This window comes from Sparassis crispa (assembly GCF_003851025.1).
Source record: "Sparassis crispa DNA, contig_000005F, whole genome shotgun sequence".
Taxonomy (NCBI): domain Eukaryota; kingdom Fungi; phylum Basidiomycota; class Agaricomycetes; order Polyporales; family Sparassidaceae; genus Sparassis; species Sparassis crispa.
This window is the reverse complement of record NW_020939752.1, coordinates 1,760,932-1,786,456: the sequence shown is the minus strand read 5'-3', so window position 1 is coordinate 1,786,456 and position 25,525 is coordinate 1,760,932. Positions and strand designations below refer to the sequence as shown.

At 50.5% G+C, this 25,525-nt stretch overlaps 9 protein-coding genes across 9 annotated transcripts; 4 read left to right on the top strand and 5 right to left on the bottom strand.

Moving 5' to 3' along the window:
- Window positions 1–69: 69 nt before the first annotated feature.
- Window positions 70–439, bottom strand: SCP_0605940 (hypothetical protein; the record flags this gene model as incomplete). The annotated part of the gene is made up of 2 exons (XM_027759727.1): window positions 70–364; window positions 429–439. 2 exons carry the CDS (start codon window positions 437–439, stop codon window positions 70–72), a joined length of 306 nt encoding a protein of 101 aa, XP_027615528.1.
- Window positions 440–3,428: 2,989 nt separating this feature from the next.
- On the top strand, window positions 3,429–3,887 carry SCP_0605930 (hypothetical protein; the record flags this gene model as incomplete). The annotated part of the gene is made up of 2 exons (XM_027759726.1): window positions 3,429–3,444; window positions 3,502–3,887. 2 exons carry the CDS (start codon window positions 3,429–3,431, stop codon window positions 3,885–3,887), a joined length of 402 nt encoding a protein of 133 aa, XP_027615527.1.
- Window positions 3,888–5,155: 1,268 nt separating this feature from the next.
- On the top strand, window positions 5,156–10,586 carry SCP_0605920 (hypothetical protein; the record flags this gene model as incomplete). Its single annotated transcript, XM_027759725.1, has 10 exons — window positions 5,156–5,272; window positions 5,326–5,413; window positions 5,539–5,716; window positions 5,775–5,924; window positions 5,980–6,386; window positions 6,478–6,526; window positions 9,889–9,964; window positions 10,024–10,057; window positions 10,115–10,143; window positions 10,206–10,586. 10 exons carry the CDS (start codon window positions 5,156–5,158, stop codon window positions 10,584–10,586), a joined length of 1,509 nt encoding a protein of 502 aa, XP_027615526.1.
- Window positions 10,587–11,493: 907 nt separating this feature from the next.
- SCP_0605910 (Homoserine kinase) lies at window positions 11,494–12,117 on the top strand (the record flags this gene model as incomplete). Its single annotated transcript, XM_027759724.1, has 1 exon — window positions 11,494–12,117. The coding sequence occupies one exon, from the start codon at window positions 11,494–11,496 to the stop codon at window positions 12,115–12,117; it is 624 nt and encodes a 207-aa protein (XP_027615525.1).
- A 683-nt stretch (window positions 12,118–12,800) lies between these two features.
- Window positions 12,801–13,469, top strand: SCP_0605900 (Homoserine kinase; the record flags this gene model as incomplete). Its single annotated transcript, XM_027759723.1, has 4 exons — window positions 12,801–12,953; window positions 13,014–13,133; window positions 13,193–13,366; window positions 13,422–13,469. The coding sequence occupies 4 exons, from the start codon at window positions 12,801–12,803 to the stop codon at window positions 13,467–13,469; spliced, it is 495 nt and encodes a 164-aa protein (XP_027615524.1).
- A 511-nt stretch (window positions 13,470–13,980) lies between these two features.
- SCP_0605890 (hypothetical protein) lies at window positions 13,981–15,527 on the bottom strand (the record flags this gene model as incomplete). The annotated part of the gene is made up of 4 exons (XM_027759722.1): window positions 13,981–14,182; window positions 14,235–14,260; window positions 14,312–14,358; window positions 15,446–15,527. The coding sequence occupies 4 exons, from the start codon at window positions 15,525–15,527 to the stop codon at window positions 13,981–13,983; spliced, it is 357 nt and encodes a 118-aa protein (XP_027615523.1).
- A 3,479-nt stretch (window positions 15,528–19,006) lies between these two features.
- SCP_0605880 (hypothetical protein) lies at window positions 19,007–19,928 on the bottom strand (the record flags this gene model as incomplete). The annotated part of the gene is made up of 3 exons (XM_027759721.1): window positions 19,007–19,590; window positions 19,648–19,722; window positions 19,775–19,928. The coding sequence occupies 3 exons, from the start codon at window positions 19,926–19,928 to the stop codon at window positions 19,007–19,009; spliced, it is 813 nt and encodes a 270-aa protein (XP_027615522.1).
- Window positions 19,929–20,026: 98 nt separating this feature from the next.
- Window positions 20,027–22,222, bottom strand: SCP_0605870 (hypothetical protein; the record flags this gene model as incomplete). The annotated part of the gene is made up of 10 exons (XM_027759720.1): window positions 20,027–20,244; window positions 20,296–20,320; window positions 20,366–20,554; window positions 20,606–20,694; window positions 20,769–20,851; window positions 20,897–21,434; window positions 21,487–21,534; window positions 21,593–21,747; window positions 21,797–22,039; window positions 22,089–22,222. The coding sequence occupies 10 exons, from the start codon at window positions 22,220–22,222 to the stop codon at window positions 20,027–20,029; spliced, it is 1,722 nt and encodes a 573-aa protein (XP_027615521.1).
- A 2,721-nt stretch (window positions 22,223–24,943) lies between these two features.
- On the bottom strand, window positions 24,944–25,471 carry SCP_0605860 (hypothetical protein; the record flags this gene model as incomplete). Its single annotated transcript, XM_027759719.1, has 1 exon — window positions 24,944–25,471. The coding sequence occupies one exon, from the start codon at window positions 25,469–25,471 to the stop codon at window positions 24,944–24,946; it is 528 nt and encodes a 175-aa protein (XP_027615520.1).
- Window positions 25,472–25,525: the final 54 nt, after the last annotated feature.

Genomic DNA, 25,525 nt, shown 5'->3' with positions numbered 1-25,525 from the left:
CAAAGAACACTGCGGCATTAAATTTGTAAAAACAAGGGTCGTAAGATATGCAAGATTACAATCGCCCGTCTACCAACAACCGGAGGAGATATTTGGCGGACTTGTTAGACGAATCGGCGCCGCAGCAGTGGGACTATCGCGGTTGAGCGTAGGACTCTTTATCAGCTTCGACCCTAAGGTCGAAGTGTCGAACGCAGTTGTTGTGAACATAGAAATGGTCAGCGAGATCTCCGCGGGCGCCATGACCTCCACCCTACTGGCGATCGCACGAGACGGCACGACGGAAACAGGTAAGGAGAGACAGAAGGCCTTTCCGGTATCGACGTCGAAGGTCTTGAACTGCGCCAATGCGACCTTCTCATTCCTGGATGTATATGCGGTGACGGAAGATCCTTGCAACAGCGTTTAATATCGCCAATTTCGCGCACCGTGTCGACATGTCGAGCAAGGGGGAACGGGGGGGTGACTGGGTTGAACTTCGGAGGATGTTCCGAGACACCAACGCGCCTAGTGAGTGGTGCAGATGACCAGTCGGGTGTGCGCAAGAGCTGCCACTTGTGCTCATGTGGAGAGAGCGGGAACTCGGCTGTGTACGGATGCCGGTCCTACGATGGGCGTTCTCGTTACACCGTCATCAACCTCGCGGGGGCCGGCGCCGCCGAGCTGCGCACGAGCGCGGTAGCCAGAAGACTGGTGTGATATTCCACTGGTAGACCTGAGGAGAGGTCGGCTAATTATACGGAAATGAATACCGCGAACGCTCGTGATACAGTCAGGCCAACTGGATGGGGGAGTTTGGGCGAAAATGGTGCTGGGAGGACGGATGACAGTCATAAATGGGCGGAAGTGGAAACTGCAACTAATGCTTTGCTTTGGGGGTCTACAGCTGCCTGTATGGCTAAGCGGCAGCAGTGAACTGAAGATCTAGGCCGGTGTTCCGGAGATTTGCTTGTCCGTTGAATATACTCTCGTCTAGATGTCGATTGATCAATCAGAGACAAATCCGGATACATTTACCGTGGAGCCACTGAGAACAACTATGCAATACGGCTGCCGAGGCTAATGATGTCCCTGAGAATAAGTCAGCATGATTCTATATCTTCACAAGCGCAGGTCATATCTTGACGAGTTTAATCTACAGCGACCTACCTCTGGCGCACAAAGTATGCTTTTGTAATGCTATCCGGATCGAGGTCAATACTGATGACGTTGGCCAATAAACGTCTGTGCTGTCTGGATTAGTTACCAGATAACTTACCATGCGAGCGTGTGAGCAGGAGAAGGGCCAGTACGTCGATAATCCTGATAAGCATTGATAGTGTGCAACGCGTTCGTCTTGTCTGATGCAGCAGTGCCTCATTCCAGGATAGAAAGAACACAGATATTAATCACAAAAGGACGGCGACTCGAGTCGGGTCAAGATTTGCTACTGGGGTAATAGTCCACGCAAGCTGAGAAAGTCCTTGCCGTAGGAAGACGCCACTGTGGGCGAAAGTTGCGAATACCCGGGAGACACCAATGGAGGGTTGGGCAACTACGAGCGTCACCCGAGCACGAGGTGATATGAAGAAGTTGTCTAGTAGCGGGGAAGCTGAAGTGTCCAGCGCCTCAGCTAGGAAAGCCGCCGAACGGTGTAGCAGACACAAGGAAATATGGATAAGTATGCAACTGCGCAATGGAAGACATGCCGCGGAAGAAGTCTATTTCCACCAGAGTTTGGGCCCACTGTACCGTTACCGTTTGCGTTCGATCCCAGACAAAAATCACAAACCGTGTGCTCGTCCTGTGGCGAGAAACGCGTTCACGACAAGGACGGAGAACCTGAGCATCCTAGATCAGTTTTGGCAAGTACTTCTAATCATGAATTGAGGTGACACCCATCGATGCACCTTGTGTACGAGTTCGCAAGAGTAAGTTAAGACCGACTAGAAACGATGGGAATCTCCCTTCACGTGACCTCCTGACGCGATCGGCGTTCGATCGGCGTAGTAGACTTCAATACATTCCGCCTTCGCAAGGTCACGGTGCTTCTTGTGGTCTTGCTCACATCTCTATGCTGGTCTTGCTGGTCTTAAGTGTGCAGATATATATATATTCCACGACTGTCTGTTGCATTTTCAGCACATTGGGCGAGCACTCTTTGTGAAGCGATTGCTCTATGCCAAAGCTCTCATACGAGGCGGTCTCGCGCTGTGGAATACTAAGGCGCCGGTCAGGCATCATAGTGGATCATGTTCATGGGAATATTACTCCACCTGTGATACCGTGACTGATGCAAGCTAGTCTCGGAGCTGCGAGGATCGTAACTTAGGTACGTGAGACATCCTCACTTGTATTCTCTAATGGCATAAGCCGATTACCAGATGTGCGCACCAATGAAGGAGCGGACCTTGCTTGACGAACCCCATCTCATTGCGCAGACTTGCAGGGCCACGTCATCTGACTGTCTTCACCGCCTGAGCCTCAGCACGTCGTATAGTCTTCGGCGAAGACATTGTGTTTCGCAAGGCGCTATGTCGACATCGCAACTATATCCGGAAGGCTAGCGCCAGTCATAAATCAACGCCCTATTTCACAACCTTGTGATCTTGTGCTGTGTACAAGACCTTTCTGGTATGTCAGTTATTGTTCAATAAGCGCAGAGTGGGATAATTGTGCCTGGACGTGCATGCGCTGATATGGCGCAAGACATCGTTGACTGAGGCGCTTAGAGGAATTAACGGTGGCTCAACCATAGGGCCACTGCGTGATGGAGTCATGGAGGTTCGTTTCACCGGTTCAGCCACCCGCAGTCGCACCAGCGATACCCCTTCGAGGACTGAACTGTTAATTATTCCGCTCGTGTCACGATAGCTAATCACTCGTTAAGGGTGCAGACATTGGCCGAACTGAATACTTATCAACGAGGGTCTGCACGATGCGAACCCAGACCAGCAGCAGGCGTCTCATACGACCGTGAGCGCCATATTCTGACTGTGAGTATTGAGTAGCATGTTCCATGCCTCTCTCAGCGCTCCTTTGTGAAGCCATGGAAGCCACACTTTGGCTCTGGAAAACGCCAGCATGAACCACCAATTCACATACGGCCGGAATAAGGACGAACGTGTGCTTGATTTGGTCTAACATTGGACCGGTACTAGTTATGTGTCGTGTCAGCTGGTTGTTGGTGACTAACTCATGGTAACTAAGCCAGACGGACGAAGGATATAAAAGAGGCACCGTTGAGCTCACCCCTCCAGCAATTCCCAGTCGCTCTGCGTTACTTGTGAGCACACTCACCCACCGGTCATATATCTGGAAACATATTCATTGTGCGCCTTGCAGACCACCTCATCGTTCTCAAACCTTTATTTCACTCGTGAGTGTTTCTTCTTTGGACAATTCTTGTTCCGACAATGATCAATGACTTGCATAGGTAACACAACACAATGTCTGAGGCTGAAGGTAGCTTTTGCAGATTTCGCCGTCATTCCAGCACATGTCCTGATAGATTCGCCGCAGTGCAGGTTCCCGCTGACGTCTTCGCCGAGGCGGCCGGCGACGCCGAGTTGGTAGCCTTCGTTCAAGACGTGCAGGCCGCTGCCGTAGATTCCAATAAGCCGTACGCATTGCGGGTAATGGGCAACGGCAGGCTCCTGCAGTGGACTCTGGGGCCCTACAGAGGCGTTGCCAACGCCTCTAAGAGGGGTGCTGGAAACTTCCGCGGCGAGGGGACGGGTGGCACGTCCACGGCCAAGACTGGTCGATTCGCTTTGGACCTTGCACCCAACAGGGCGCACCTTGTTTTGAAGGACAACAGAGGCGTGCTTGTGTTGGACTATACTGGCGCGGGTTTGGAGAGGGGATTGGATGGCAATTACGAGGGACCGTGGGCTTACTTTGGGTGAGCTGCGTTGCGTCTCGCCGGTCCAGAAGTGCGAAGAGTTGTCCGGAATCCCTATGCCTGAGTAGCTTGTTCGATGTACTGTGATTGACTTGATGGGAATTTGTACGAATACGTATGAGCGCGTTGTTGATGTTACAGCTCATGAGAATGGAAAACAGGAAGAGTCAAATTCGCAAGTCTTGTTATTGGTAACTGAAACAATTGCTATGTACTTACACTGTTGTGCGACAACATAACATTCCAGATGATCACACAATCATTCACTCCTATGATTTTGACGGTCAACGGGAGCCCATTATAGTATCTCAGAATTGCTTGGAACCGTTTCGGGTCTTAGTTTGGGCTCTCCAGGACGACAAGGAGTCTATCCTCGGGTTCGTACTATACTGCAGCTTGCGATGGTTAGCTCACAATTTACCTCTGGAAGGCTTGGCCAACACGATGATCAACAGTTTTGACCGATGTGTTGTCCTCGACAATGGCCGTGTCATGGCTGGCGATACCAAGGTCCGCAATCAATTTGACGGGGGTACACGAGTGACATCCACTTTTCAAATCCGACGATTCAACAATAGGTCGACGAAGTCATGGAATTTGACCCCTCTAACGTGTTTCCTCACCTTTGGGATGAAGCGTGTGGGGAGGTGGAAGGATCCTACGAAGTTTCACGCGTTCGGGACTTCCTCAGGACTCATGAGATTTCCGACTTCGATAGAGTCTCGAGAGTTAATATGACTGACAACCACCCTATAGCGAACCACCGTAGTCATCTAAACTTACATCCCAGGCCATCATGTTGTATCGCGTTATTTGTGGTTGTTTTATGGCGCCGTCTGCGCGTGACCGCGTCTTGAGCGCCAATTGAGCGAGCGCTTCATTGAAGCCCTTTTCTGTTTCCACTGTACTGCTAGACTCGAAAGAACTTGCTCGGAGACGAGAGCGAACAGAATTGCCACGAAACAAATAGCGCACAACAACTGTGTAAAAAGGATGCTTTCACTTGGGTCGGGAGAGCTTGCTCTCCGAGCAAGAATTTATAGTACCGTGCCGTGCTCCGACTTCGGTGACCTCTCAAGTATTCCCTCTTGGTTTTCATACCCTCTCTTTCACCACATCCCACTCCGCTAGAAAATCATGGTAGCCACACCGCTCACTAAGAACGATCCGGACTACGAATTGTGGTAAAAGCACAAGGACCTCGACCACAGCGACGTCAAAGGGCGTTACCCCCGATTTACAAACTCAGCCCGAGGATTGATTCTTGGGTCGATGCCTATCGACGAGTTCTTGGAATTTCTGCCAGAGACGGATATGTCGAACACGCCACGTCCCGTCAATGCTTTCAACGAGGAGGCGAGAACGGAACAGCAGATTTATAAACTGTTGGTGGGTCGGTTTCGTTTTGTGTACTGGAGTTTTAAATGCTGATGACGTCACAGATTGCAACGCTTAATGGCACCAGAACAAGTGCCAGAAAATCTCAACGTCGATGTCCTGGATTCACGTTCAAAGACACGGCCACGTCTGGTGCGGAGCTTGGAGAGATAGGATCGATGAATGCCCATGTCTGTTGTTATTCACAGGACGTGAACGACTTTCACTTGTCCGCAGCAGGCCATCTTGGCTGCGCTGATTTGTACATCAATGTACAGCGACATCCCGGCTTGGACCCATCCCTATTACTTTCCTCTCCGTTGGCTCGCAAAACAATGACGGTGTCGCCGGGTTCCTGGATGTAGTCAACTACTTCCTTTCTGCTGATACTCCTCCACAAGTAGTGACCACGAGTTATGGGATGGATGAAAGCAGTGTTACTCCAGATCTGGCCACGTGAGCTCATTTAGCTTGATACCGCGAAGCACTCATCCCATTGATCTTCATATTTCAGCAACCTATGCAATGCATACATGCAGCTCGGCGCCCGTGGCGTATTTCTTCTCTTCTCGTCTGGAGACGGCGGTGTTGCCGGGGTTACATTCGGGGGCGAAGACTGCAATGGCTCGAACTTCATACCCACATTCCCTGCCAGCTGCCTGTAGTGCGTTATCTCTGAAATTTCTACTCGCCCAAAATCTGATTATGCACTACACTAGTATCACCTCTGTAGGTGCTACCCAAGGATTTGGTCCGGAGACCGCGGCACCATACTCGAGTGGTAGCTTCTCCAACAACTTCCCTGCTCCGTCGTACCAAACCACAGCAACAGCCGGTTATGTACAGGGCCTTGGCAGTACTTACTCGGGTCTATACAATCCACAGGGACGCGGGTACCCAGATGTGTCCGCTCAGGGTACAAACTTTCAAATCGTCCTGAATGGAGAAATTTCCGGCGAGGAAGGCACGAGCGCGGCATCTCCGACTTTTGCTAGTGTCATAGCCTTGCTGAACAATGAACTTGCACTTGCGGGTCATCCCCCGCTGGGCTTCTTGAATCCCTGGCTATATGGATCTGCTGCCTCAGCGCTGAACGCTGTCACTTCGGGCTCCAACCCCGGGTGTGGTACGAACGGATTTTCCGCGGCGGCTGGCTGGAATCCAATGTGTTGTTCATGTCGGACTGCGGCGCATTCGCTGATGTTTGCTTGCTACAGGCCACTGGCCTAGGAATGCCGGACTATGCGAAACTGAGAACGGCGGCTGGTCTGTAAACGAATAAGAGCGTTGGGTCAGTAAGAGGGCTGGGTCGGGGCTCGCTGCGTGGGATTTCTTGAGACGTAGTCAATACGGTGTTTTTGGTGTATGTCGGGCAAGCAATTGAGACGTGCTCAGATGAATGACTGTCTGAATTTCACCACCGAGCCCTTATTTCGAAGAGATAAGAGCGACATCTCAAAGAACACTGCGGCATTAAATTTGTAAAAACAAGGGTCGTAAGATATGCAAGATTACAATCGCCCGTCTACCAGCAACCAGAAGAGATACTTGATGGACTTGTTAGACGAATCGGCGCCGCAGCAGTGGGACTATCGCGGTTGAGCGTAGGACTCTTTATCAGCTTCGACCCTAAGGTCGAAGTGTCGAACGCAGTTGTTGTGAACATAGAAATGGTCAGCGAGATCTCCGCGGGCGCCATGACCTCCACCCTACTGGCGATCGCACGAGACGGCACGACGGAAACAGGTAAGGAGAGACAGAAGGCCTTTCCGGTATCGACGTCGAAGGTCTTGAACTGCGCCAATGCGACCTTCTCATTCCTGGATGTATATGCGGTGACGGAAGATCCTTGCAACAGCGTTTAATATCGCCAATTTCGCGCACCGTGTCGACCTGTCGAGCAAGGGGGAAAGGGGGGTGACTGGGTCGAACTTCGGAGGATGTTCCGAGACACCAACGCGCCCAGTGAATGGTGCAGATGACCAGTCGGGTGCGTGTAAGAGCTGCCACTTGTGCTCATGTGGAGAGAGCGGGAACTCGGCTGTGCACGGATGCCGGCCCTACGATGGGCGTTCTCGTTACACCGTCATCAACCTCGCGGGGGCCGGTGCCGCCGAGCTGCGCACGAGCGCGGTAGCCAGAAGACTGGTGTGATATTCCACTGGTAGACCTGAGGAGAGGTCGGCTAATTATACGGAAATGAATACCGCGAACGCTCGTGATACAGTCAGGCCAACTGGATGGGGGAGTTTGGGCGAAAATGGCGCTGGGAGGACGGATGATAGCCCTAAATGGGCGGAAGTGGAAACTGCAACTAATGCTTTGCTTCGGGGATCTACAGCTGCCTGTATGGCTAAGCGGCAGCAGTGAACTGAAGATCTAGGCCGGTGTTCCGGAGATTTGCTTGTCCGTTGAATATATTGTCGTCCAAATGTCGATTGATCAATTAGAGACAAGTCCGGATACATTTACCGTGGAGCCACTGAGAACAACTATGCAAGACGGCTGCCGAGGCTAATGATGTCCCTGAGGATAAGTCAGCATGATTCTATATCTTCACAAGCGCAGGTCATATCTTGACGAGTTCAATTTACAGCGACCTACCTCTGGCGCACAAAGTATACTCTTGCAATGTTGTCCGGATCGAGGTAAATGCTGACGACATTGGCCAATAAACATCTGCGCCGTCTGGATTAGTTACCGGATAACTTACCATCCGAGCATGTGAGCAGAAGAAGAGCCAGTACGTCCATAATCCTGAGAGGCATTGATAGTGTGCAACGCTTTCATCTCGTCTGATGCAGCAGTGCCTTATTCCAGGATAGAAAGAACACAGATATTAATCGCAAAAGGACGGCGACTCGAGTCGGGCCAAGATTTGCTACTGAGGTAATAGTTCACGCAAGCTGAGACAGTCCTTGCCGTAGGAAGACGCCACTGCGGGTGAAAGTTGCGAATACGCGGGAGACACTAACCGGAGGGTTGGGCAACTACGAGCGTCACCTGAGCACGAGGTGATATGGGGAAGTTGTCTAGTAGCGGGGAAGCTGAAGTGTCCAGCGCCTCAGCTAGGAAAGCCGCCGAAGGGTGTAGCAGACACAAGGAAATATGAATAAGTATGCAACTGCGCAATGGAAGACATGCCGCGGAAGAAGTCCATTTCCATCAGAGTTTAATGTGCCGTTACCGTTTGCGTTCGATCCCTGACAAAAATCACAAACCGCGGGCTCATCCTGTGGCGAGAAACGCGTTCACGACAAGGAGAGAGAACCTGAGTATCCTAGATCAGTTTTGGCGAACTTAAGACCGACTAGAAACGATGGGAATCTCCCTTCACGTGACCTCCTGACGCGATCGGCGTTCGATCGGCGTAGTAGACTTCAATACATTCCGCCTTCGCAAGGTCACGGTGCTTCTTGTGGTCTTGCTCACATCTCTATGCTGGTCTTGCTGGTCTTAAGTGTGCAGATATATATATATTCCACGACTGTCTGTTGCATTTTCAGCACATTGGGCGAGCACTCTTTGTGAAGCGATTGCTCTATGCCAAAGCTCTCATACGAGGCGGTCTCGCGCTGTTGAATACTAAGGCGCCGGTCAGGCATCATAGTGGATCATGTTCATGGGAATATTACTCCACCTGTGATACCGTGACTGATGCAAGCTAGTCTCGGAGCTGCGAGGATCGTAACTTAGGTACGTGAGACATCCTCACTTGTATTCTCTAATGGCATAAGCCGATTACCAGATGTGCGCACCAATGAAGGAGCGGACCTTGCTCAACGAACCCCATCTCATTGCGCAGACTTGCAGGGCCACGTCATCTGACTGTCTTCACCGCCTGAGTGTCAGCCTATGTCGTATAGTCTTCCGCCTTGAAGACGCTATGTTTCGCAAGGCGCCATGTTGACATCACAACTATATCCGGAAGACTAGCACCAGTCATAAACCAACATCCCATTTGCATCCTTGTCGTCTTGAGCCGCGCACGAGACCTTTCCGGTATGTCAGTTATTTTGCAATATCTTCCTGCGGTTTGGTGGTCCAATTCGCATCGCAGAATGTGATAATTGTGCCTGGCAGTGCATGTGTTGATATGGCGCAAGACGTCGCTGACTGCGACGCTTAGAGGAATTAATGGTGGCTCGACTATAGGGTCACTGCATGATAAAATGATGGAGGTTCGTTCAAGCTGGTTAGCATTTCCTTCACCAGCAGTCTCACTAGCGATGCCCCTTCGAGGACTGAAAGATTGATGATTCCGCTCGTGTCATGATCGCTGATCGCTCGTCAAGTGTGCAGATGTTGCCGAACTGAATACTCATCAACGAGGGTCTGCACGATGCGAACCCAGACCAGCAGCAGGCGTCTCTCCTGTTCCATTCCAATACGACCGTGAGCGCCGTATTCCGATGTGAGTGTTGAGTAGCATGTTCCATGCCTCTCTCAGCGCTCATCTTTGAAGTCATGGAAGCCACACTTTGGCTCTGGAAAACGCCAGCATGAACCACCAATTCACATACGGCCGGAATAAGGACGAACGTGTGCTTGATTTGGTCTAACGTTGGACCGGTACTGGTTATATATCGTGTCAGCTGGTTGTTGGTGACTAACTCATGGTAACTAAGCCAGACGGACGAAGGATATAAAAGAGGCACCGTTGAGCTCACCCCTCCAGCAATTCCCAGTCGCTCTGCGTTACTTGTGAGCACACTCATCCACCGGTCATATATCTAGAAACATATTCATTGTGCACCTTGCAGACCACCTCATCGTTCTCAAACCTTTATTTCACTCGTGAGTGTTTCTTCTTTGGACAATTCTTGTTCCGACAATGATCAATGACTTGCATAGGTAACACAACACAATGTCTGAGGCTGAAGGTAGCTTTTGCAGATTTCGCCGTCATTCCAGCACATGTCCTGATAGATTCGCCGCAGTGCAGGTTCCCGCTGACGTCTTCGCCGAGGCGGCCGGCGACGCCGAGTTGGTAGCCTTCGTTCAAGACGTGCAGGCCGCTGCCGTAGATTCCAATAAGCCGTACGCATTGCGGGTAATGGGCAACGGCAGGCTCCTGCAGTGGACTCTGGGGCCCTACAGAGGCGTTGCCAACGCCTCCAAGAGGGGTGCTGGAAACTTCCGCGGCGAGGGGACGGGTGGCACGTCCACGGCCAAGACTGGTCGATTCGCTTTGGACCTTGCACCCAACAGGGCGCACCTTGTTTTGAAGGACAACAGAGGCGTGCTTGTGTTGGACTATACTGGCGCGGGTTTGGAGAGGGGATTGGATGGCAATTACGAGGGACCGTGGGCTTACTTTGGGTGAGCTGCGTTGCGTCTCGCCGGTCCAGAAGTGCGAAGAGTTGTCCGGAATCCCTATGCCTGAGTAGCTTGTTCGATGTACTGTGATTGACTTGATGGGAATTTGTACGAATACATATGAGCGCGTTGTTGATGTTACAGCTCACGAGAATGGAAAACAGGAAGAGTCAAATTCGCAAATCTTGTTATTGGTAACTAAAACAGCTGGTGTGTAATTTTTTACCAGCAACCAGAAGAGATACTTGGTCAGACTTGTTAGATGAATCGGCGCCGCAACAGTGCGACTCTCGCGGTGGAGCATAGGACTCGTTATCAGCTTCGAACCTAAGGTCGAAGTGCCGAACGCAGTTGTTGTGAACATAGATCTGGTCAGCCAGATCAGACACGGATATTATCCGAGGTACGAGTTTGAAGCTTGAAGCAGAGTGTCTACCATCTGCCTTCTGCCTTCGGGAGACTACAGCTAGATCTCCGCGGGCGCCATGCTGCTGTCGATCGCACGCCGAGACGGCACGACAGAAACAGCTCAGGAGAGACAGAAGGCCTTTCCGGTATCCACGTCGAAGGTCTTGAACTGCGCCAATGCGACCTTCTCATTCCTCGACGTATATGCGGTGACGGAAGATCCTTGCAACAACGTCTAATATCGCCAAATTCGTGCACCGTGTCGACGTGTCGAGGGGGGTGACTGGGTTGAACTACGGAAGATGTTTCGAGACACCAACGCGCGTTCTCCTCTTGTTCGGGTTACGTGAAGTAAGGCGTCGACCATGCCCAGCCATGCCCTCTCAGTATCACCCATCTCAATCGTCAGCGAGCCCTAATTTTTTCCGCGTCGGGAGCCTCGAGCGTCACCGCTGGTCGCAACAGCGTCGCAGCTCACGCCGACGCCGACGAGGAGTGCACTTCCCATGATGTCCCACTCATTCACTGTCCGCGTCCCCGTAACTTCCGCCAACATCGGTCCCGGCTTCGACGTCGTCGGTCTCCCACTCTCGCTCTACCTTACTCTCTCTGTTACCGTCACCCCGCCAGCTCTTGGAGATCCTCCACATCCTCCACGACTGCTCTATACTGGCGAGGGCGCCGACGAGCTTCCGTTGGATGCCTACAAGAACCTCACCACTCATGTCGCGCTATACGTCCTTCGGTGCCATCGCGCGCTTCCACGCCAATCTCTCCATCCACGCGGGCAAATTCCCTTTGGACGTGGACTCGGCTCCTCTGGTGCCGCCGTCATTGCGGGCGTCCTGCTAGCCGACGCAGTCTGCTCACTGAACCTCTCACGCCAGCGCGTGCTCGACTTTGGGCTCATGGTCGAGCGCCATCCGGACAATGTCACCGCCGCGCTTGTCGGCGGCTTCGTCGGCTCGTATCTGCGTGAGCTGGACCACAAAGCGGAGGAGGCCGCACTCGTGCCGCTGAGCAAAGTTCTCCCCGAGTACCCGCCTGACGAGGACCCCCGACAATTGGTGGAAATGCCTGATCCTGAGGAGCCCAAAATGTCCGTTCGCAGAAGCCGATTTCTGGCCTGAAATGTCCGCGAAAAACCAGGCCTCCGGCCCTCGGAGGTCAAATTTGTCCGGGTTTTGGACCAGGCATCCCTTCATCACAGAAATGTCCGGGCTCCCAGATCAGGCCTCAGGAGGCTCCGATTTTGTCCGTATTCACGAATCAGGCCCGAGTCGGGAGGCTCCAAATTTCAGAACCGCTTTGCGAGAATGAAGGAATGAGCATGCTCCTTTGTGTAACACATTCTGTCTATTACTTGAGACAGAATTCAAGGCTACTACGATAGTGACACCATAAGGTAAGCACCTTCTACTGTTCTTAGCGAGTTTCCATCTTCAGGAAGGCACTTATGTGAGGCTGCTGAGATGTCAACTACAAACTTCGAAGCGGCGTGTCTGTGCGACTAGACAGCACCTAGAGAGCCTTTGAAGGCAGTAGTAAGTCCGAGCCCCCTTCCGCCCCGGTGCCGGCCTCATACGTAGATAGGTTCGGCCGGGGTCGAACTTTGTCCGGAGGGGGATCAGGCATTCATGATGTCCGGTACGTCTGTCCGTGAAAAACCTCAGGCCATCCACGGGTTGACCCCCTGATTTGTCCGTGAAAAATCAGGGATGGCGCTCTCAAAAGTCCAAAATTTGTCCGAAATCGGCTCAGGGATCCTACCCAATTGTCGGGGGTCCTGCCTGACGCGGGCGAAGACTGGGGGATGGACTCGCCCCATCCGCCGCATGTGATTGGCCACTATGTCCGGTTTGGATGGTCCGAGAGCATCAAGGCGGTCGCGCTCATCCCGCGCTTCGAGCTCAGCACGGCGAAGGCGCGGGAGGTGTCGCCACTGAGCTATTCGCGCAAGGACCTGGTATGTCACACGAGCTCAGAAAGTCTTTTACCCCGAGTCTAATGACGCGAATTTTTAAAGGTATTCAATTTGCAGCGGCTAGCCGTACTGACCACCGCCCTGGGGCAATCACCTCCCGACCCCGACCTCATCTACGAGGCGATGAAGGACAAAATCCATCAGCCGTGCCGAAAAGCTTTAGTGAGTGCCACGCATAGCAGGAAACGGCGGCTATTTTGATGCGTATCGTTTGTCTCCAGATTCCCGGTCTTCCAGAAGTCATTTCGAGCATTACACCCTTGACTCATCCCGGTCTGCTCGGCATCTGTCTTTCTGGTGCAGGTCCCACCATTCTTGCAACAGGCGGGTTCGAGGCAATAGCCGAAGATGCGCGTGCAATCTTTAAACGTCAAGGGATAGAAGTAGACTGGAAGGTACTCACCGTTGTTGGTGGTAGCGCTGTCCAGCATTCATAGCCTGTATTCATAGTTCTATGAGTGCTCCGCTCGCCACTCCTCCCAAATCATATGTCATTAGATCGTCGGGCAACATAAATTATAAACGAATGAAATGCGAGGTATCATAATGCGTGCAGGTATGCAATATCATCTAACCTCCCGCAGTGAGACACAGCTCATGTCGCTACCATAGCGCCGGCCGTACGAACAATTGGCAGGTCGACAGTGCAGAGAATATGACTGCGGTCGCTGTTCAGATAGACGGGCAGGTTCACCGAGGCGGATGTCGCAGAGTCTTTTGCCTGCACCTAGTACACGTCCGACGCGGGGACAGGCTCTTCCTCAGCATCAGGACCATAAGTACAGTCCACACGTCCGGCTTGGGAGACTAATGGCAATGCAACGGCGCTGTGTAGTTGTGACTACTGTACAGAAGCAGCCTCGTTACTCTCATGCCCTCATTCAAACTGTCACGGAATCTCAAGGTTGACGAACCTGGAGGACAGATCATGGTGTGATTGCTAAGTCATACTACATTCCACTTGTACTGTACCGGTGGCTTTGAAGCAGATTTGTGACACATATGTGGTCTATATAATACACGTTGTCGTGACGGTGTTGATTGTGATGAACGGCGGACTGCCGCCCTCTGCGGATTGAGCGCATTCCTCATTCTGTACTGTCAGCTCCAACTCATCAACGTACAGTGTCATAGTGCCAACTCTATCTCTCATGGCTTCTACGCGCACCACCAAGCGCGAAAGCGTCAAGAGAGTGATGGACCACAACAAGCTATGTGGAATGCATGAGACGGTCACCCAAGGTGGAATGAGCTGCAGCTCACAATACGAACAACCAGTTATAAGCCAACTTGCGGCATTATCAGTATGCCTACTCTTCTGATACTGCAAATTTACTTACATCGGCTGGAGGTAATACAGAAAGGACCAAGTTTGTCGTGCGTATGCCTGTAATTAAAGAGAGTTCATGGTCTAGCAAGTGTTACTCCGGGAAACCCAGGTTTTGCTCACAAAAGAGCATCTACAACCCACATTTCAGCTTGAGGTAGACATCGAGATAAGAAAGACGCACGAGAATATACGCAAAGCCGTCACGGTTTAATTCCGAGACCAGCCGGCTCTGAGCGCGGCGTGGGCGTTCGGCAGCGTTCGTGATAGTAAGCCCAAAGGCGAACAGCTCGAAAACCACCTGCAGCTGTTGTCAGACGAGCGAGCATAACGGACCAGCCACTACACGCCATGCCTATGGTGTCCAGAACCCAACGGCGAACTTGGGTCGCGAGGTGAGCACGCATGTTCGTAACGGGGTTGGCTCCCACGTAATGGCAGCTAAACCCAGGATATCAAGAAACGGTGAAACTCACACAAAAATTCAATGCCTACCTATCATCTCTCGCATTGTCAAAATTACGAAGGCAAACGCGATGATGTAAGTCAACATGCATGCAAATAGTAACAGCCGCAGGATAATCTTTCTGTGATCATACAGCGTGTAAACCCGCCTAACAAGGATGACTACAAGGCAGAAATGAATGAACATTCATATAAATGCAAGTCCTTATATCACGTACTGTTGGTTACAGCGACCGAAAGGCTACAAGACACCCAGACAACGACAACCCAGCCCTTACAACTTGATGGCCGTCAGATTCAAGATGACTGCACGGAAGACGTTTCGCTCACAACTGGCACAGAGGCGTGTTACTATAACAATATGAGATGATGTGCATACCACTCACGTCTGTGGAATGAGATGATAACCCACTTGTGACTGGACGAATAACGCTTTCAGCTGTCGTATGTTTAAGTATACCAGAAAGGAGACCAACCATGAGTGACAAGAAGCATGGCACCCAAAGTACCGTATCGCGTAATTAAGAAAGCTAAATTCATAGCGTCCATGGGTCGGAGCCACACGAAGCGAATTTCATCGCCGATGTTCAGTGCCCCGTCATATAACAACAGTGTAATGCCAGCAGCTATTCAATGCATTTCTGAATATGAAGGCAGACACCGAAGATCCAGATACACAGACCAGTGAGATATTTCATTCCGAAGACACCCGGGGCCCATGACGTCTCCAGCTCTTCGAGGGTAGGTTGGGTTGAGGCATCCATGTCTTGAACTGGAGATGCAGCCGGATTGCAACATTAAGAATCTTATAACAGCTACACCACTGTGCTCGGATGTTACCATCTTCATCATCTGAGTTGGGCGCTGTGTGGTATTCCACACTGCCGCGAAGAGCAGGTTCAAACCTAGGTATAGATCTATCAAACTCAATACAAATTGCACTGAGCGAGGGTGGAGCTTACGCAGCTGCGATCTGAGACCGCCAGTAGTCGTAGCCACTCAGGACACAAAGTCTATCACTGAGTCCGCATGGACACATGAATTATGGGCGAAATCATGCCACGCCGGAGATCGTGTCGACTAGGCTCCCTGTGTTCAGTCCCCTATACCTTGAATCGGTTCGCAGGTCTGGATCTGAAAGGATGTGACGATGCCAGTGGTTTGTTTCCAGTACGAAGGTATCTTATTCCTATATCAACTTGAATGCTGTGCCTGGGCAGCCAACTTTTACGGTTACCTGAGGGACAGGTGCAGGGTACAAAGTGATCGAGGCTGAGCTACGACATGTATCAAATCAGCTTCCAGTGATTTCACAGAGACAGAGGAACTCGAGCCAACCCTTATCCATCCAATCCTATACGTAGTGCGATGAATGTGAACTAGAGGATGATGCTTCGCGGACGCGTCCGCGGAAGTTCGAGCGCTCGGAAATCTTATTCAACGTGCGAAAGCGGTTCAGATTGGACCGAAACTTCGAGGGTATGTCTCCTCTCTAGCTACCACGAAGCCTCGTGCATGCTACACCTTGGGCCCAATAAAATGTCGACGGTATGTACTTCGAACTTGACGCGCTCATTTGCTTCCGGCTGGCGTGCGCGCGCGCGCTCACAGACACGAGAATGCAGAGGGGAAGTGGTCGGCTGCGTGTAAACCGGCACAGAATAGAAATTAATATCACTGTAGTCCAACGAGTAATCTAGCAGGGACAGACTCGGACGCAGCGTTGAGACCCGTTGAGGTCCGGGGGCCATTGTAGGCGCCAAACGATACAAAATTGGAAGGTGATAAAGTTCAATGGACGTGTCTTCCTAGTCGGCAAAAGTTCTCAAGGTCCTTCAATGGCACCATATCCTACCTTGCGCTCCATGCATGTTCCATGTTGCCTCCCACAGAAGTGTGATCATCAACATCCGAAAGAAGGACAACTCAAACTTTATGTCTACGGTCATAAATGGTATATGGTAGATAGATGGTAAATATAAGGTAAATACATAGTTTATATAATTATCAGAACTGCGCCTCAGATAAGACTGTAGCCTGCTATTTTTGGGTCTCATTCTTGGTCAACCGGTAACCACGGCCACCGAATTTATGTATATAGTAAATAAACCATATATGGTAAATGGATAAAATAGTTGGAGCCTAATGTTCGCAGCTGGGATTCATCAGTAAGTTTGCAGCTGCATCGAAAATTTGATAATCTGATACTCAGACCCTAGAGCAGCGATGCAGAAGGTAGAGAGATAGTCCTAGCACTGGTGATTGCACCACCTCAGATTTCGACTGCATGACCTGCACTCAAAATCGTGGTGCAAGTGGAAGTGCAGTCTATAACAATTTCTGTGTAGGATAGCACAGGGTATGGCACATTTTTGCCCATGCGCATACAAGTACGAACAAAATCTAACTGTCTAGTGATCTGGGATGTGGAGAATACTATACGCATAATCGACCAAATTGTGAACCATAGAACAAAGTAGAATAAATGATTCTGGGTGCAGGCTACTCTTAATCGCGTAGAACATCGGCAGGCTGAAGAATCACTTTCCCCTTTTTGTTACGGTAGAAGAGGACGTCCCCTGTAGTCTAGGATCATTATCTGGGAGCCCACTGAGAAGTCCCCCGTGGGAGTTTTTGAGCTACATGCCAGACACCGAAAGGGACAGCTGCGTCATCGGCACTGAACTATAATTCCCAAAAGGCGTTGGTGGCAGCAAGATGGCAGAGATGTCAACGTCGCATCTACTCGCTTCATTTGTGAACTTATGCATGTATGCTATGCAGCTGCAATCCATATTATTTTCTATGTCTATCATACCTGCGGCTGAACACTCAGAATGGCTTTGATGCACTGATCACACCATGACAAGAATGCAGGCTAGAACATCTGGGAAAGTCGGAAGGATAGGTTGAGAGCACATCTGTATATTGGAAAATACAGTGACGTCGCCATGGGCATCGTCTGCAGGTGGATTGATTGCACCATGATAGGGACTAGCATGGATCATCTGGACAGACATCTGGATGAATATCCACGGATATTTTTAAACCCCACCATCTGCGGATACTGTCCGTGCGGGTGCAGATGCATCCACGGTTTGGGTAACATGACACAAGTACACTGTCTAGTAGTGTCTAGTATAGTATACAGAGCAGCATAGACATTTTCGAACTAGTCTTAATATTTCACCGGCATCACTTCTCAACTTTACCTTCAGTATCTATGTAAGCTCTGAGAATTCAGGCATCAGTGGAGCATCACCAACAGCCCATTGCCATTGAATTTTGATGCTTTGAATGTCTGCAAAGACATGTTGTGCTGCATGAAAATTTTCAGGTGGGAAATGTCCAGTGGGGATGATAATGCTATTGTTCACTATTAGAGGACTATACATTCAAGACTTAGCATGTATAATATCAAGAGGGTATAAACAAGTGCTACAACGAGAGGAGACAGAGTCGGCAGAAAGTACAGTGAAAACCGTGAATAAAACTGTCTATCCGCCCTATCCATGAGAAAAGATCCGCATCCGTATCCACATCCGTGCCAGTGCTATCCGTGGACACCTCGACCTCACGTGAGACCTACCTAATAAGGCTGTTGAACGGGGTACCCTTCAACAGCCTAGCTAGGTTAGAATATCTGACTACCTCACACTGCGAGTAATGTGGTCATTAATTCCGGCCCAGATATCTTGAGTAAGATAACATTGAGATATAATATTGGCGGCCATGTGATCACTGAGATAAGGGCCTCGGGGATATTCCCGCCAGCGTTAAGCGCTCCCCGCTGGCTGCTCACTAATCACGTGTTGTCCGTGCCACGCCCTGACTTGCGCTCATCATCATGCATGATGAGCTCAACATCTCCCCCAATTCTTTACATTTTTACATCGGCCTTTGCTTCCCGAGTACTAATAGGCCATATAAATGCATTGAATACTATTTATAAAGGATAAAGGATATAGTTTTGAGTGTCTTAGCACTGTGCTATTAAGTCCGAGGACTAGTATGATGAGTATACCCGCCCGACAGTGCAAACACAGAACACCAATCAGGTGGCAGAAGAAGTGGAAGAGGAGGCCACCCCACCGATGTTCTCCTTGTTACCCGTGGCCCTCTTCCCCCACGGCTTGCCTTTGTCTGAGTGCATGCGACGAGGCTTCTTTGCCACCGTGATGACATGTCCATCGGGGGTCGTAACAGCGTGAACAAAATCAATTGAATTGACGGCTGTCCTGCGTCATTTTCTACCATTGTGTACTTGCATACTCTGGGCAAGCTGATCTGAAGGAGAGAGGTTCACAGTTCTGGGCACCATCTGAATAGTGAAGGGACAGTTAAGCTGAGCGGATGTTGGCTCCGCATCATTGGCAGAGTTGGTGCTGGTGTTGGCCATGGCAGTGGCAGTGACCGTGCCGCACGGTCCTTCTCCGCTAGTGGTAGGCTCTGCGCTCCCACCCGTCACTGTGGTAGTGTCCGTGCTCCCGCCCGGTGTTGCTGAAGTAGTGTCCGTGCCCCCACTCATTACTGTCATGGTGTTTGTCATGGCACCATCGTAGACCCTTTCAACCATATCCTCCATCTGTCGCTCGAATCGGCCCTGCCTCCACTTCTCCAACTCCTCTGTCGATAGCCTGTGGAACAATGTAGCATTTGTATTCCATGCACACAGGAGGACATCGAGCTCCGTGCGTGAATTGACCACACTCGGGGAGCAGAACTTTTCGAGCGGCCAGTTTTTGAGCACGACACCATATTTATCGGTGATATGCTGCTCGAAGTTGACATAGTACATCCGTGAGACTTGTGTACCGGCTGTCTCACCTGTATAGATAACAGATAATGGTTAGAATTTATCATGTAAGACATGCAAAGACTTACGGAGCTTCCGGAGGATGAGAGCACTGATACTTGCCTTAAGCTGTAGGATAGCGTCCTGACTGTGCCGCAGAAGGCCTTACCGCAGATATGAGAATCTGAGCTTTGATAACAAGCTCTACAAACTCACCTGGAATGCCACTAAGGCAGAATCCTTCAAGACAAACTGCAACGTCACTAAGGGTGGCATTGAAGGACGTGGTAAAGAAATCCGCAAGCTTCTCGCTGGTCATGAAGACGTGGGGCTGATTGTAGTGGTCTGCGCTGGATCGGACAGCGAGCATTAAGACTTCAGTCCCTGTCCACGCGTGAACATTCACCAACTGTCAGAAGTCAAGTCTTAGCTAACGATGACTATAAGGCATCCAAATAAAATTACCTCTCACTGCACAATGTCCAACGTGGCTTTTGTGTCATGAAATGCATTGATAGCGACGTTCTGCACTGCGAGCTGCCTCATCTCACGGCACTCTTCAAATTCCTTTATCCAGGGATCAGTGACTGCAATGCGCTCCTCGGACGACAAGGCATCCCAGCCCTCCTTGATCTGGTCAATCAGGTCCGAGAGCTTGTAGCGCGAGCCTTCTAGAAGGTGAGCTTCTAGCTACAGCGTTAGTATGGAATGCTTCAAAGCTTCAGAACAATACTCACCATCATTTATATGCTTTACCTCATGCTGTTGATAGACATTCCAATGGTTAGATGCACATTTGTTGCTCACAAGTTGCGACACCTGTATTAACTCTTTCAGATAATACTCGATGCTGTGAGAACCGAACTCCATGTGCAGCTTGGTAGCCTCCTCATAGAGAATAGCTTGGGCATTTGCGAGTGCATCCTTGTACTTCTGGGCACGGTCCTTCTTTCTCATCGCAAGGGCCTTCTTCTCGGCAGGAGTGCGGCTGATGACCTTGCGCTTCGTTCACGTGCGCCATGGCTTGCGGGTGAGCCCCATGGACACCTTGCATGTCTTCGATGTCAATCGCTGTACGCTGGTGGCATTGTGCTGGCCAGGTGCCATCTGCTGACGTTCTGAAAGTGAGGGACAAGCTGGTGATGATGTGACAATTAAAAAAAATTAAGCGATGTTTGTTTGTATATCTGACAGAGCTCACGTGACTCACTTTCTCCTTGAGCAAGTTGAAGACGCACAGATACACGGTCTTTGCGCATTACAGAACTCAATAGTAACAACACACGACAATAACTAGGGAAGGGGAGCAAAGATTAGAACTAGCCGCTTGATTTTCACCGAATCCACTGTGTTGCCCATTCACTCGTAGGTGCTTCAGCTTGTGCTAGAAGCCAGATGAGCTGCACCTCCTTGGAAGACAATCCCGCTGCGATGAGCTGGTTCATGCAGCCATGTGCAGAATGGTTCTGCGTGATAGCGTGCCACATTTGCATGATGGCTTCCAGCGAGAAGTCATATGCTTGAACATACGCATCGGTGTAGCGTCCGAGAGATGGAACCGGTTGCTTAGTCTGTGTAGCCTGTGGGAGGTGTGACGTTAAGACACCTGATAGCTCGTGAACAATCTGTGTTCCATGCGAAGCACCCTGCTGAGTCGGAGGTGCAGGAGTAGTAGGTGTCGAGATAGAGTGGTCGTGAAGCTGTGAAGACAGCACATCGTTGTCTCTGTGAGCATAATGGCAAGTGCTGGGAGCAGGCATCGTGTGTGAAGGTGTGACCGAACTGTGAGAGCGACTGGTGGCTGATCTGCAAGAAGGGGTCTGCGGGGAAGGAGATAGTCCTCGTGGTGCTAGAGGCGGCCATATAGACACTACTTCTATATAACATTAGACACCGGCTTCTTCTACTATAGCAATAGCGCTGCTTACCTGGTTCTGCAGATTCACTGCCACCGTCCGAGTCATTGTCAGAGTGGACTATCCAACAAACTGGTCAGTGATTGGATAAGGTTATTAGGACACTTGAAATACTCACAGACCGGTTCATTGAATTGATCAGCATGAGCAGCGATGATCTGCCCATACGCGTCTGGATTCCCTGTCAACATATACACAATGGCCTCCTTGAAAGAATCATGCTTTCGCCATATGGGCTTTGTACAGCCGTGAGTTGCACTCTCAGCTTCAGGACTACAATCCTCATTAGACGGTAAGATTTCAATTATGTATGACAACTTACTGGGTGAGATAGACAGCAGCTTTCGTTCCATAAAATACAGGATATAAGGGCCTGATATTCAGGAGAATGTCAGAGCCACTGGTCGATAGACAGATGGTGCGAGTAAGTTCTTCATTGTTCAGGTGAGCAACACTTTGCAGGAAAGGCTGATAACGAAACACATCATCAGCTTGCTCCTTCGTTGGGCACTTGAAGACAATTGGAAGCTTAGCCTTGAATTTTCCTCCAGACGACAAGAAGGGCCTGCGGTGATGTCAGAATGTAGACTATAAGGTAAGTGAAAAGTTCTCACTCGTTCTGGGTGATCATCGGCCTGTGTTCATGACTTCCGAGGATCACATACCACGATTTTTCATTCTGTGATTTCTTCCTGCCCAATTTTCCAGTGGGAGGAGAAGGAAGAGGTACAGGAGCAGTTTGATGCATCGATGTTGGAGGGAGATGGACAACAGTGTTGCGCTTCAAATGTGCGTCGGCTAGACAGATGTTATCTCGTCGGCTCTTGTATGACTGAGCCTCATGCATGATGCAAACCTTTGTCTGTAGTGGCTACACTTCATGTTCAAACAAAGATTTGTTATATTACATGAGACTAGGCATGAATAGCAATGTTTGACATAAAATCTACAAGCACAGAAAGTTCCTCCGCTGCAGCCTCCTCTGCCCCATCGTCATCTTCGTCTGCTACTACAGTATCATCATGTGCACACTACATGGTGGCACTCTCTGGCATGGAGGACGTACCATGATGGACTCCAATGGTATTGTCACCGGTATAGCCACGGAGATTGTGAACTTGTGAGAGATGCAGCAACAAATGAGCATTAACTCACTGGTGCCATGTATAATAGTCATTTACTACGCTGTGAAGTATATCACCATTGCGGTTGAGCTGTGAAATGACCGTGGCAAGGTGCACATTCTCGTTCAAGATTGATGTGTGTAGGCGGTGTGTCTCAATGTTGCATTGAGTGATTTCTTCATGCGCTCGAGCAATACAATGCAGACACTTCATTGCCTCGCGGACTGCTGGCTTGCTCCACTGCTTCTCGCGAATATCATTGCAAGTGTCTCGGAGGAGAGTGAACTCCTCAAGGAAGCTGTAGTGAGTAACTCGACTCCAGTCCAAGGCAGGACGGGGAGGGTCCAGAGCGGCGGCAGCAGCATTGTATGCATTAAGACTTGTCCGAATGGCCTTCGAGCAGTTCTGCAATGACTTTGCGATATGTGTATGTACACGATATGCTGAGAGACCATGGAAAGTAGCATTAGCGCATCAAAGTGTAATATAGTTTCAAGAATGTACCCGTCTGCAAAATGTTGAGATTATGCAGCTCAAATAACTGCTGGATCACACAGCCCATTCAGTCATGTTTGTGAACTGGACTTCCATTTACCCTGACATTGTCATGAACTGGACAGCCAGCGGATGTCGGCCCATCGGTCTGTGTAAGGAGCTGTCAGTGATCTGCTTATGGCGACAAAGGGAATGCTGGAGCGATGGGCCCACTGCCATGATGCTACTATTATACAGGCATGGGCCCACCGCCATGGTGATAGTTCTGAGCGATGGGCCCATCGCCATAGGTGTATTTGTGAGCGATAGGCCCACTGCCATGGGGCTATTATACAGCTATCAGCCCACCGCCATAGGTAGTGTTCTGAGCGATGGGCCTACCACCATAGGTATATTTCTGAGTGATCGGCCCACCACCATGGGGCTATTTAACAGTCATCGGCTCACCGCCACCGTGATAGTACTGAGCGATGAGCCAATCACTCAGAACACTACCTATGGTGGTCGGCCCATCGCTCAGTACTATCACGGTGGTGGTGGGCTGATGGCTGTATAATAGCACCGTGGCAATGGGCCGATCACTCAGAACACTACCTATGGCGGTCGGCCCATCGCTCAGAACACTACCTATGGCGGTCGGCCCATCGCTCAGAACACTACCTATGGCAGTCGGCCCATCGCTCAGTACTACCACGGTGGCGATGGGCCGATGGCTGTTAAATAGCCCCATGGTGGTGGGCCGATCACTCAGAAATATACCTATGGTGGTAGGCCCATCGCTCAGAACACTACCTATGGCGGTGGGCTGATAGCTGTATAATAGCCCCGTGGCAGTGAGCCTATCGCTCACAAATACACCTATGGCGATGGGCCCATCGCTCAGAACTATCACCATGGTGGTGGGCCCATGCCTGTATAATAGTAGCATCATGGCAGTGGGCCCATCGCTCCAGCATTCTCTTTGTCGCCATAAGCAGATCACTGACAGCTCCTTACACAGACCGATGGGCCGACATCCGCTGGCTGTCCAGTTCATGACAATGTCAGGGTAAATGGAAGTCCAGTTCACAAACATGACTGAATGGGCTGTGTGATCCAGCGGTTATTTGAGCTGCATAATCTCAACATTTTGCAGACGGGTACATTCTTGAAACTATATTACACTTTGATGCGCTAATGCTACTTTCCATGGTCTCTCAGCATATCGTGTACATACACATATCGCAAAGTCATTGCAGAACTGCTCGAAGGCCATTCGGACAAGTCTTAATGCATACAATGCTGCTGCCGCCGCTCTGGACCCTCCCCGTCCTGCCTTGGACTGGAGTCGAGTTACTCACTACAGCTTCCTTGAGGAGTTCACTCTCCTCCGAGACACTTGCAATGATATTCGCGAGAAGCAGTGGAGCAAGCCAGCAGTCCGCGAGGCAATGAAGTGTCTGCATTGTATTGCTCGAGCGCATGAAGAAATCACTCAATGCAACATTGAGACACACCGTCTACACACATCAATCTTGAACGAGAATGTGCACCTTGCCATGGTCATTTCACAGCTCAACCGCAATGGTGATATACTTCACAGCGTAGTAAATGACTATTATACACGGCGCTATTATAGAGCTGTCGGCCCACCACCATAGGTAGTGTTCTGAGCGATGGGCCCACCACCATAGGTAGTGTTCTGAGCGATCAGCCTTCCACTGTAGGTATATTTCTGAGCGATTGACCCACCGCCACGGGGCTATTATACCGCCATTGGCCCACTGCCATAGGTATATTTCTGAGCCCATAGGCATGGGTCGCCTGAAATATCTGACTAGCCTGGGCATAGCTAAGTTATTTGCCTTGCCCTAGGTTGTCAACTGGGCTCGTATCATGTCCGTGTCGTCTTGGTGGAGCATGGGTGGGTGAAGGAACATACCGGATGATTCATCAGGGAGTAGCATAGGTGGATGTATGAAACATGGAGATTGGTCGGGGGGAAGCATGGGCGGATGTATGAAATGTGGAGATTGGTCAGGGGGAAGCATGGGCGGATGCCACGCCTGGTTGCCCGAGCCAAGAAGTAGACCATACGAAGTAAACAGATTGTACCCAAAGTCAACCGAAGAGCACGAAGTAGACGAGGATGCAGACATGTACGAATCAGCATATGAGCTGAAGGACACCACAGAAGAAGGGGGCTCTGATGCCAAGTTGTTGCTCATGTGGCACCTCTTGCTCAGATCTATCAGCCCACTGCCATAGGTGTAGTTCTCAGTGATCAGTCCACCGCCATGGGCATATTTTTTCGTAATTGATCCATCGCCTAACAGGGCAATGATGGAGCTACCGCCGGCCAATAATTTCCACGTAATCCACCCATCATTCCCTCCCATTCTGGTTAGCTTGCTATCAGCTCTCCTTGCAGTATCACACTCTCTCCCACTGTG